At 54.2% G+C, this 12,728-nt stretch overlaps 1 protein-coding gene across 3 annotated transcripts in view; it reads right to left on the bottom strand.

Moving 5' to 3' along the window:
* The window catches only part of KIRREL3 (kirre like nephrin family adhesion molecule 3), a 339,574-nt gene that overhangs the window by 110,214 nt on the left and 216,632 nt on the right, over nt 1–12,728 (bottom strand). For 2 of the 3 annotated variants that reach the window (XM_075442622.1, XM_075442623.1), the window contains exon 2: nt 5,101–5,178. The exons of the other annotated variant lie outside the window; for it this stretch is intronic. In XM_075442622.1, the coding sequence (XP_075298737.1) occupies nt 5,101–5,178 (78 nt within the window). The remainder of the gene's footprint in view (nt 1–5,100; nt 5,179–12,728) is intronic. 3 annotated transcript variants of the gene reach the window in all.

The raw sequence follows: 12,728 nt of genomic DNA, 5'->3' as shown, positions 1-12,728 counted from the left end.
GGGCTCCGTCACCCTCAGAGGGAAGAAGTTCTTCCTCATGTTCAGCTGGAGCTTCCTCTGCTTCCGTTTGTGCCCATTGCCCCTTGTCCTGTCGCTGGGCACCACTGGAAAGAGTCTGGCCCCGGCCTCCTGACCCCCACCCTGCAGATATTTAGAGTCATTTCTAAGGTCCCCTCTCCGCCTTCTCTTCTCCAGGCTGAACATGCCCAGCTCCCTCAGCCTCTCCTCGTAGGAGAGATGCTCCAGTCCCCTCCTCCTCCTCGTAGCCCTCCGTTGGACTCTCTCCAGCAGCTCCTCATCTTTCTTGTCTCCCGCCTGGGACTCGGGCAGCCCTTGTCAGAGCAGACTCCTCCAGTCATTACCCAGCAATTATGATTTGCTGAGCCCTCTCCCAGTTAAGCACGGAGCTGCGGCTCTGCAGTAGCGGCTGCTGGTGTTGCGGTGCTTCGCGCAGCGAACGGAGACACCCCGAACGCAGAAAACTGCGGAGAGCGGCTTCTGCTTCCAGCCACGACGCAAACGGAAGGCGGCTGCTGGCAGAGGTAACTCCGGCGCCAGCCCCTCTCCCGGCACCCCGCTCAGCGTTCGCATCCGCAGCGGCCGGGACCGAGGAGGCTGCCTGCAGACCGAGGCAACGGGTTTTAACCTCGTGCCCGTCCCCAGCCGACGGCGCGCACGCGAGCAAAGCAGAACGCGACCAGCCAAGCAGGGAGCTGAAGAGGGGGAGTTTGTCCTTCCTTGAGCACAGATCATTAACCATGACCCGGTCCAGGAGGATGCTGCTGCGCCGAGTCCTTCTGTGCCTCTTCCCCGCCACGCCTGCTGTCACCTCCCAACCTGGGGACACAAGGATGAAGGGTCCACCCCGCCGGGATGCCACCCGCCTGCCTCCACCACCCTCCCGATGCGAGAGCCAGCGCAGGACCTGGCAAGGGAAGCAGGAGGAGGGGAGATGGTTGGAGGCACCTTCCAGCAGCCGGCGGCTGGTGGGAACAGGTGGCGCAGGAGAAGGCTGACACCTCTCCGCGCTCAATCGTTCCCGTTCGTAGCTTTGTGAGTGGCAGCCAAAAAGTGCCATAACTGCTGCAGTGACGCTTGCTAATGACTCGAGTTAGACCTGGCACGAAGTCAAAGGCAGGAGAGATGCAGGGAAACAGCAGGAGCGGGATCGGCATCTGGATACCTGCCCTTGGCCACCGCCGAGGAGCGGAGCGAGCCCAGCAGCTACGGAGCGAGTGTGACAACGGAGCACGGAGGGATTTTACAGCACGCCCCTTGCCTTCCCTTGGGAAGGGAACTGAACGTGAAGGGGAAGAGGGAACAGAAAAACAAACCCCAACTTTCAGGTTAGTTCAAGACCCTTATTCCTGGGGGACTTAACCCACAGAATCACAGAATGGCGAGGGTTGGCAGGGACCCCTGTGGGTCACCCAGCCCAACCCCCTGCCCAAGCAGGGTCACCCAGAGCAGGCTGCACAGCACCGCGTCCAGGCGGGGCTGGAATATCTCCAGAGAAGGAGACTCCACCGCCTCCCTGGGCAGCCTGGGCCAGGGCTCTGTCACCCTCAGAGGGAAGAAGTTCTTCCTCCTGTTCAGCTGGAGCTTCCTCTGCTTCAGTTTGTGCCCATTGCCCCTTGTCCTGTCACTGGGCACCACTGGAAGGAGTCTGGCCCCATCCTCCTGACACCCACCCTGCAGATATTTAGAGGCATTTCTAAGGTCCCTTCTCAGCCTTCTCTTCTTCAGGCTGAACAAACCCAGCTCCCTCAGCCTCTCCTCGTAGGAGAGATGCTCCAGTCCCCTCCTCATCCTCGTCACCCTCCGCTGGACTCTCTCCAGTAGCTCCTCATCTTTCTTGAACTGGGGAGCCCAGCACTGGACAGAGCACTGCAGATGGGGCCTCACTAGGGCAGTGTAGAGGTCCACCCCCCTGCCGAAGCACGGTCACCCAGAGCAGGCTGCACAGGACCGCGTCCAGGCAGAACCCACCTCACAGACACCACCTTTCCGCTCCCAAGCCGCCTCGAGCCAGGGCTGCCCAAGCAGCCTGACTCCGCTCGCTGGTGCCTCCGCATCACCTCCGCCGCACGGCGCGTGCCTCCGGGCACCCCGCCGAACCACCACCGTGCCAGGGGAGAGCCGTTCCCCGCAGGAATCCAGCCCCTCGCCAGCGACCACCACGCTCCTCCCGATCCTGTAGCTGTTCCTGAACGTTAACAAGCAGTCGGCGGCGTCTGATGGAGTGGGTTATTAGCAGAATGAAGACAGATGGCGGAGGATTAACTCTGAAGCGTCTTTATTGCGAGGCCGTCACTGCAGACAGCTCAACCCCTCTACGACTGTCACCAGCTTCATTTCACCCTACAACTCTCAGCCGCACGGCAATCCCAGCCCGCGGACGAGGCAAGTGTCAATCACAGCAAAGGGACAAGCGCGTCGCGGCCACGCTGGAGCGGTGCCTTCTCGCTCCCCAGCTCACACACACCCCCAGAATCGCGCCCACATCCAGCGCCTTTCCTCGTGCGGGCTTCCCAGTGGCCACAAAGCAAGAGGCGACCGCCCCCGGGACGGCAGAGCAACGCCAGCTTGCAGGGAGAGCGCCCAGATGATCCCGGCCTCGCGCGTCGCCGGCCCAGGCTGCTGTGCTGCCTTGCAGCTGGGAGAGACAACACCACCACCTCACCCAGACCCCTTCCACCAGGGCTCGGGGTGCTTGGTGTCGGTATGAGGAACGGATCTGAGTTAACTAACTCTGACAGAGGCAAGTTCTCAGAGGCTTATGGTGGCTTCTCGCCCCGGAGGAAGAGCTCAGCCAGGAGAGCCTCCATCTGCAACCAGTTGCGTTAATGGACGCCCATTCCTTGCCAGCTGGTAAACAAACATCACGCTACCCGAGACCCTCGCTGGGCATCCGTCAGGCACAACATTATTTTTCCCTGCAAGTGGCCAGCCTGGGTCTTCTCCACAGGTTTAGCCAAGAGAAGCGCCGTCCCACCAAGAAGCCATTCCTCCACGCTGACAAAGCCTCCATCTAAGTTCTCTTGTGCTTCTCTACCTACCAGCGCATTTTGTAGATGTCTCCGTTAAGTGACAGCCAGGTTCTAACAATCCCTGTAATTACCCATTTCCGAGACCCCACACCTCGTAATTATCCGATTGCCCCACTGCCTACCTCTGCTTTCAGTTCCTTCAGCTACCCTGTAATTATTAATAGGGCTTTTCATTAGCACCATCACGCAACAAAAAGAGGAAAAGCTCTCACTTGGCAAAAATATGAAAGGGAAGCTGTCTCTCTCCTTATCCCTGCGAGGCGACTGGTCCAAAGAGTCTCCCTCGGGTACTGCGGGCAGGAAACCCCTTCGCTGTACCTCTGTAGACGACCAGAGATCCGAACCCCCCCTTGGTTCATATCAGAGCTCAGCCCGCACCGCGCAGCGTGGATCGGCACTAAAATCCACCAAAAACCCGGGAGGCTGGAGGCCCACAACTGTCATCCGCGACGGCCTCTAGCGAAAACACAAGCCCTAGGCAGTCTTTGTAGCCATGGAAATCCCTCGACTTTGTGTTTGGCCAATTGTACCTTGAAGCGTAACGGTCCTGCGGGGGACAACGCTTTGTTCCCTCTCCCCGCACAAAGCCTTCACTTTCGGCCTTTCGTGTTTCTTTGTTCTCTCCGCACAAAGCCACGGTGCTCCTGCCCTCTCCGAGACGCTGATGGGACAGGAAGGTATCAGGAGGGAGACTCGGACGAGACTCTGCCATCCACTCCCCCAAGGGGCAGCCCCTTCCTATTTAAAACATACCCTAATCAACGTTTAAAAAGCACACGGTAATTAACAAGCAGGAGGTGAAGTCTTGTGAAGTGCTTTCCCCACGTTATCCGCTCAGCGTCAGGGCTCTGGGGAAGTTGAAGGAACCTTTGATCTTCTAACTGATATCTGAGCCATCAGCTTGCCTCCACGAGAGTTCTACCCCGTGAAAGCTAACGCACCTTTGGCTCTCTGGAAGGCAAGGCTTCCTGCAGGAGCGGGCACCGCCGCGCCGAGCTGCAGACAACGCGCCATCCCACACAAGCTACGGGCTCTGCCCAAAGCCCAGCCAACCAAAGCCCCAGAAAGAGGATCAAACCCATGTTTGGATCAAGTCTGCAGACCCCGGAGTAACCTCACAGCAGCCAAACTCTCCTTGACGCACCCTCGAGACCCTCCCGTACAATCACAGAATCAGTAAGGGTGGAAAAGACCTCCAAGATCACCAAGTCCAACCATCAACCCAACCCCACCACGCCTGCTAAACCATGTCCTCAAGTGCCACATCTACACGTTTTTTGAACCCCTCCAGGGATGGGGACTCCACCACCACCCTGGGCAGCCTGGTCCAACGCTTTACAACTCTTTCAGTAAAGACATTTTTCCTAATATCCACCCTAAACCTCCCCATCTCACAGGCCTCTGGGATCTCAAACCCTTCTCTCCTCCGGCACTAGAGATGGTGCTGCACCAGGGTTTGCTCCAGAAAAATCAGCCAGGCAACGAAGCTACCAGAAGCAAGGGTGCCAACTCTTCCAAGCGTAGTTTTTGTTTAGTTATTATGCTGCATAATTATTTATGATATTTCCATGGATTAATCAATGCTCATAAAGTACTTGGGGAATGACCAGAATGTAAATAGGGAAATTTGAGCGAGATCTCTGCCAGAACGCCGGGGTTTGACAAACAACAGAACAGCTCCTGAGGGGTGCAAAGGCATGGAGAACTGGTCCTCTGCAGGGGTCACGGTGAGGAACCCAACTGGAGTAAAGAGACTAGATGCAGCAATTGCTGGGAGAGCTTCCCATGTGACAGATCCTTCCCATGGGAAAAAGAGAGTGGATTTTGGAGGTATGGAACCACTAAAGCTCCAGCTCTTCTCTTGCTGCTTCATGCAGGGGGCTTCCCACATTCCGTGCCCACTAAGATGTTTCAGACCTCCAAGGGGAAGCGGGATTTTCTCCTTGGTGTGAACAAGAACCGCGCACTTTCCTAGCAGTAGCACACCCCCATCCCTTGCAATGAGAGCACTGAAGAGGAAGGAAGAATGGAAGGTGAGGGAGCTGCTCACCTTCAGTCATCCTGCGGTACTTCTCCTTGTACATGAACCCCAGCACTAGGCAGCATCCTCTTCCTGGGAGCCCCAGTTCTGCAAGAGAAGAGAGAGCCATGTTAGAAGGCTGGGCTGGGGACGAGAGCAAGCCTTTGGTCAGCCTCACAGCTGAACTTGGGGGTCCCAAACCAGCTGCTGCCGCTCCACTTAGCCACGTGGATCTAGAGACAGGAGGGTCACCATCCCCTCCCTCGCCCATCGCTCAAGTGCTCCTCTACTCTAAGCAGGGAACGAGCTGCGTCTTCCTCCACATCAGCGCGTGGCCACTAGAAGGACTCTTTAATCCCTTCCTCCCTCGGCGGGCAGCACAGCAAAAAGGGCCCTCAGAAGGGAAGACGCCTCCGGCTTGAGGCATCGCGCTCTTCAGAAGCGAGCGAGCAACCCTACAAGCAGCAAAGTGCCCCAGTCTGAGGAGACGCGTGCCTTTGATGCCTTCATTTCTTAATGGGGCTTTCTGGCTATCGGTAGCACACAGAGATCTCAACGTGGGGTGTTTTTTTTTTTTTTTCCAGAAGCAGGCTGCGCGCACGCGTGCTCTCCCCGTGCGCGTCTCGGAGCGGCAAAAACCTCTGGTTCTTCAAACAAAATCTCCTGTGTCACAGTGGAGAAAATTAAGGTACCGTGTCCCCGATGCTGCCCGCCTGCGGACCTGCCGAGCTCCTCGGGGGCTTCTGCGCTCTGCGGAGCCCTGCTGATCAAAGCCCCTTTGATGTTTACTTAATGTGGCTGCGGTCTCTTCGGAGCCCCGCTCTCTGCCGAGGAAGGAGCGCTGGGGAGTGCCGTGGAGCTGCGCCGCACGCGAGGGGCGAAGGCGGCCAAGCGGGAGGGCTGAGAGAGCAGCGACAGCTTCGGAGCAGAGCGAGCGCTGCCGGGCAGCCTCGGCTTCCAGCGCCGTGATGCAGACTTGGGTTTGAGCTGCGAACGTGGACCGGGCCCAGAGGGAGAGGAAAATGGCTCGCTGCAGCGGGACGTGCAGGGAAGACAGCCAGATATACGGGATCCCTCCCTAATATTCCCACAGCATCCCAGCAGAGGGGTCAGCGTCCTCCTCTTGGGCACAGCATGAGGCAAAATCAGAGCCTAAACCCAGCAAAAAATAAAAAGGACTTCTTTTGACCCCAGGACACTCGGGGTTACAAGCAGGACTAGTTCAAGCACTTTGTCTAATGTTGAACAGGGCTCCACCTTGCAAGAGGCTACGGACCAACAGCTCCTGATCCCAGTGCTCCCATCAGGGAGGACATCAGCATCTACCCAAAACAACCCACACGTATAATCCCACTGAAATCAATGCTCAGACAAAAGTAAGTGTCCTGAGACGCTTAGAGTAAGCAAAAAATTCAATTCCCCCACCCCACCCTAAATCCACACTGCCACCTAAGGTAGCACCCCAGCAAGAAACAGGCACCTCCAGAAAGCGACTCGCTCCATCTGCACAGGCTGGCTTTGGGAGTCCTTGTAACTCTCATTAGCCACAGCAGGCGGTGATTAACTCAGACGTAGACATCTAAAGACCAGACAAATCAGGGTGGATAAATCAACTATCCATGTCCTCAGCCATTTCTTGAATCGGAGTCCTAAGCAACAGCAAGAGATGGACACCAACCATCTCCCACCTCGGACGCAAAGGTGGAAACCAGCCCTCCTGCTCCGCAGCATGGAGGTGACACGATCTGCCGTCCCCACACGGCCTACACCACCATGGCAAATACACCAAGGAAGGCGTAGACTGGCAGAGCACTGGATGCTTCTATTGCTCCTGAGCACTGCTGGGGTCTGCCGGTGGCAGCTGCAGGACGTTCAGCACAGGGTGCTTCCCTTGGCGCTGTCTGATAACTAGAATTGGTAAGACCTTTGAGTGGGGTTTCCACGATGCCTGGGAAACCCGCCATCCCACGTGCGTGTGGGCAGACGGCTGCGAGCCTGCTGAGAGCTTCTGGGCCGTTTACACGCAAAGCAGCCAAGAGGTGTTCACATCTTCATTGCTAGGAAAGCCAAACTGCATCGATTCTTTGAGCCTTCACCGAGCACCAGTGTTGGCTGGGTTTCTCCTGCAGGCACAGACCACGGCTGCAAACCCCAAGAGCATCTCGAACCAAAGCAGCGACGGAGGCAGCAACAGCTGCAGCCCACCTGGGGGATGAATATCCCACCACTCGGCTGTCCGGCCCTCATCTTCCACTCACGGGGAGCAAAATGCTCCCTGGAAGGAGGTCGGGCTTTAGGGGCTGTGGGAAAGGGCTACCACACAAGGCAACGGCTGCGCTACCCCGGAGGTCCCAACCACAGCTCTGCCCTTGCAGGAGGCAGGGACAGTCCGGGCTGAGCCACCCGGGCTGGATCCAGGTGACATCTGGGTTACTGCCCATCTGGAGCCTGGATTGGCACACACACCAGTCTGGGTGTCCATCTTCCATTGGCCTCCCTGAGGGGTGCTATAATTAATGCTTATAAACCACTTTGATATCCCATGATGAAAGGAGCTATACAAGAGCACTGCCTCATAATAATTCATATCATAAATTTGTATGAACATGCTAAAGTCTTTATAGCTGAAGGCACCTTTAAATACTCGAGAGTGCCTTTAAAAGGTAAAATACTTCAAGACGCCTCTGATGCCTAAGGATGTCTCACCACTCCATGGCTTTTAGTGGCCACCTAGAGCTAAAATAGTTCAGCAGACACCCAGCATTTAAAATGCTTTGGCTTTAGGGGGGCTGCTGAGATACCACCGAAAACAACATTTTAACACACGCGCATCCCCAACCCACAGAGCAAACCCCAGCCATTTCCACGCAACGGCGACCAATTTTTCCCAGCAGAGCAGAACTAGTTACGGTTGAAGTTCATCATCCAGGGGCTTTGAAGCGGCGCAAACTTCTGTGTTTTCACTGGAAAATACACTGCAGAACGCACTTTTCCGACAAGCTCAGAAGTCCCTGTGTTAATTCACCCCCAGACTTGCAGGAGAACCACTCAAAGCACCAGCAAGTTCAAACCCCGCGCTGCCAGCATTGGTGGCAGCCAGGGAAAAGAAAGAAGAGCTCGGGGTCCTCTAGAAATGGATCTCTACACACAGCCTGGGCAACAGAGGGGACAGAGCTTGCTTTGAAAGAAACATTTCCCTTTGCTGGCCCAAATGATGGAGACCTCCTGGCTTTTCCCCCCCCTCATTTGGGATTTCCTTACTCAATTTCCAGACGATTCCTCCACCCGCAGCTCAGGGCAGGAACCGAGTTTCTGCGTAACCAGCGCGGTGAAGGCTAAAGCTGCAAAGCAGTAATAAAGGTTTATTAACTCCATCATAATGTGTACTATTCTGTAGCTGTATTCCACCAGGAATGATAATAAATGTTTAATAGCCCAATAATACCTGTTTAATAATTTTTTCAACTCATCCCGCCTAATTGCACGTTTATTAAAGAACGATAAACTTTATAATCATTGGAAAGGTATAATTGCAATTCCATTGCTTATTTAATATTGAGTTAATTATATTACAACTAAGTTATATTTTCCCATACATATTAAATATCAATTAGTGTTTTTAACTATTGATTTGTATTTAATTAACTATGCTATTATATACCAATTACACTCTTATAGGAGAAGCAGAAACAGCTGGTCTCAAATTAAATTTTTAAAACTTTGTATTAACATAAACATCACGTTTCCATTTTCTCATGTTTTCCTGCTACCGAGATGCCAATTTGCTGCCTGTAAATATTTTTCCTGTCGCATGTTCTATGCATGAGCTTTGTTGTGAACTTTTGTCTTTTCAGGATGGGGAACGGACAACCTCCTCCACCAAAAGACGGTGACTGGGAAAGAGAGAGGGCTGGAAAAGCCCTGTCTCACCCAAGGTGCTCAGAAGCCAAGAACATGGGTGGGAGCTCTTGAAAGAGCACGAAAATCTCCAAGGAAGCAGCTCAATACCTTCCTTTTCGTTTCCATCTTGGCCAACACGGGTGAGATGAGAAGTTCCTAAAGAGTTTTGGATCACTTCAGAACACTTTGGTTGAGCAACCTTATGCTCCTGCTTAGAAGGTTCCTGTCCTGATGGATAAAGCCGTCTGCTGTTGGGTATCTTGCTAAAGAAACACATCACCAACAGAAGAGTCCAATCTCCCAAGTCTTCCCACATTCTTGGCTTCTCCGTCTAGCGATGGCGCATCCCAAAAGGCGGCAGAAGAGCATGACTGAGCATTTTCTTCTTTGTTTTCCAGCACGCTGGTTTCCAGGCTCAGGAACCATCCTCCTTTTCTCGTGCAGATTGCCTCAGCATGCCCGTGACCTCTTCTTCAGAGGGCTTTGCTCTGGGCACCCATCAAGCGCGCCGCGTCCTTCCCCTCCAAGTTATCTCCTTCGCTGCATTCCAGCTGCCTCCCTCGGCGACGAGCAATCCAAGCTCCCGCCGCGTTTCGGCGGAGAGCAAATGGATCCTTCGGCACGCAATTTCTATATTGCGCCATTAAGTCTGCAGAGCAATCCAAGATCCTCAGAGATGAAAAAAGCTATACAAATGCAAGTTATTATTAAATCTGTGCCTGGTTAATTTATAAAAATGTATTAAAAAAAAAACCTAAGAGGCTTCCCAGATGAGAAAATGGGTACATTACTGTTTGAAATATGAATGAACCAGAGATCAGCGTTAAATGCTGTAGTGATATTGTATTTTATCCTATAGTGCTCGGCAGAAAAGTTGCATTTATAAACCCATTTGTTGTGTTATGTACTTGCAAACCACCTTGTCGTCCATTTATTGCGCAAATAAAATCTTAAAAGCCGAGGATTAGTTGAGTATGTCCCTGTGGGACCACAATCTGACTTTAAAGAATCCATCAATGAAGGAAAACAGATGGAGCAGAGGCGTTTGCCAGCTCATCGCTCCGAGATGCCAAACCCAACCACGAGAAGGGCGATTCTCCGACGGCCCACAGCCCTGGAAGTCCTGTTCGTACTAAAGACAGAAGGCACCCACAGCAGAGCTTGCAGAAACCAGGCCCCCGTTCAGGAGCCAGTTCTGGTCGAAGACTCTGGGGTGGCAAAGTCTCCTCTCGTGCCGCTGCGTGGTGGTGAAGACCACCTTGGGGAAGACGGTTCAGCTTTGACTGGCAAAGGAAAATTGCCCAGAACAGAAACCTTAAAGTACTTCCATTAAGACCTAAATTTGCCTTAAATGATGCTGGAGAGGCACGCATCTGCAGCTTAAACAGCAGCATCACCAAGAGAAGCCAACCCCAGCACTGTCCTCCCTAAAGGGAATTTCTGGTGCTGGAATGCGAAGGTCTGGGTGGCCCCTAAAACTTCTACCAAACCTTCTTTTTGGGTTAAAAACCATGATGGAAAACGACAGGAAAGCTTGGGTGTGCTTCTTTTCACCCAGTCTGCCTAAACCCAGTGAAAACACAGAGCCACCCACGTCCCAGGAGGAGGTTCTCTAGGACAAACAGCTTTATAGCACGCTGGCTTCCAGCTATCGAAGAGGCCTCGGAAGGCGTCACCACCAAGAGCTTCAAGGGGAAGACCAGAGAAACCACGCAGCAAGCAGCTCTCTCCAAGAACGAGCTTCTGCCCTGGTACCAGACAAACAAAAGTTGATTCTTAGCGGGAAACACAACTGGCAGAAGGGGAAAAAAAAGAAGAGGGATTCACGCTGCTGAGCAAAGAGAATTACGTCCCTGTGTTCCCTGGCTAACGAAGGGGAAAAAGACAACTCCAAGACGTAATTCAGCACTGAAGTGTTCTGAAGAGCTTTTACTTCTCTAGAGGCAACAGAGAGCCTTTGGTCCCCAAAAGCTCAGTGCGCTGAATCTGTCTGCATTCCTCACTTTCTTCCACCAGGCCTCCATGACTGGTGCTCCTTCTCCAAACCGATCCTAGATTGGGAGCACCCAGCAAGCGAAGAAGGATCCTCACAAACCTCAAATCCTGTCATTGCTAGGATTATTTTTTTGAGTAAAGAAGCCTGAAGGAGCTGCTGTAGGAGAAAACAGTTTACCCCGGAGTAAGGCAGCCTTCAGTACTTGAACCTTCTGGCATAGACAGGCTTTCATACCTTCGTGTGCAGAGATACGCAGCTATGATGGTCAACTCACCCAAAATGCCTTGCTTTGATACGGTCTTGTGGCACCAAGTTCCACTGGTCAGATCACCAACGCAGCCCGAGACCTCTACATCACCTTGCTAACCCCCCTCGCAGGCATCAGCAGAGGCTGGCGGGGCTGCCCACAACTGCAAATCCTCAGGCAGCATTGCCAAGAAACCCTCACCTGAGCTTCCCTCCCTCCCCTGCTCCTGAAGGCTGCTCCACGGAGAGGTTCTCCAGGCCCTCTCCACCCCAAGGTTTCATCTCACAGCACGCAGGCATAGCTCAAGCTTTTCTCCCCGATTTCCATGATTTCCATGATTCCTACAGTATTTTGCAAGCGCTGCTATCCCGTTGCTGCCACTTTGATCTCGCTTCGCTCGGACCTTCTGAAGCTCCTCGGCTTGCTGCAGCCCTGGAGCTCGGACCCTCCCTAGGAAGACGTCCGTATTGTTCGGTGGGGCTACGGCCAATTCACCTCGCTGATGGATTTGACCTGCACTTCAAGGGCTTCCCGGGGATTTAATCTGCTTTTGACGTGCCGCTCCATTCAAGCCACAAAACGCATCTCCTGTTTCAAGGCAGCCACCTGCCGCAGGAAGGTCGGGAGCGAGGCTTGGAGAGAAATTTAAGCAATATGCAAGTACCTCCCCACACATCCCTCAGTCTCTCCTCGATGCTTCCCCAGGTCTGCCCTTGAAGCCATGACATGTCACCGTCCCCATCATCCCCGAGGAGAAGACACCTACTGCCGAGACCGCTCCGAGGAGTCAGTGGGGCCATCAGAGGACAGCCGGGCGACGGGCACGTCGCGTTGAGCCAGCCTACACGTGCTCTGTGGAGCTCCTCACATCTCTGGGGCATGAGTAGCGAGGGCAGGAGAGGCTAGCGGACAGTCAGAGCCTTGTCCCCTGCCCTGCCTCCCCCAGGCGTCTCCTCGGATGGCCCGGGGCTGTCTGTCACCTGTACCAAGCTCCGCTTGGCAGCTCAGTCCCGAACTCGCAGTCACTTGGGGAGCTGCCTGACAAGCTCGGCGGTGGCACCCATGAGGCGTTACTACTTCTTCCTCCATCTGTCTTCCTGTTCTACCCTACCAAAATCCAGGAGCTGCATATTCAGCTCCATACAGCTGGAAAATAACACCTCCCTACCAGGAAGGACAGGGTGGAGGACACGTATGGAATCCATCACACCCTCCTGCAGTGTGTCTCCCGTTGTACTTGAAGAAACAAGTCCTCCCGAGAGCCAAAATGCCCTCGTGAGCACGCGCCCCAGCCACTGCAGCACAGGGGGTCCAGGTGAAACAGGGAGGGCTGCAAGGGTGGGGGCATTTGGAAGACGGATCAGGCCGGTCAAAGCTGGGGCGAGCCTTCCTGCTCCGTCTCCAGTGAGGAGAAGTGTGGGCAGCAGGTCGAGAGAGGTTCTCCTTCCCCTCTGCTCTGCCCTGGGGAGGCCCCATCTGCAGTGCTGTGTCCAGTGCTGGGCTCCCCAGTTCAAG

This window comes from Opisthocomus hoazin, chromosome 24 (genome assembly GCF_030867145.1).
Source record: "Opisthocomus hoazin isolate bOpiHoa1 chromosome 24, bOpiHoa1.hap1, whole genome shotgun sequence".
In the NCBI taxonomy this organism is placed as follows: Eukaryota; Metazoa; Chordata; class Aves; order Opisthocomiformes; family Opisthocomidae; genus Opisthocomus; species Opisthocomus hoazin.
Note: the sequence above shows the minus strand (reverse complement) of the source record. Positions and strands in the feature narration are given on the sequence as shown.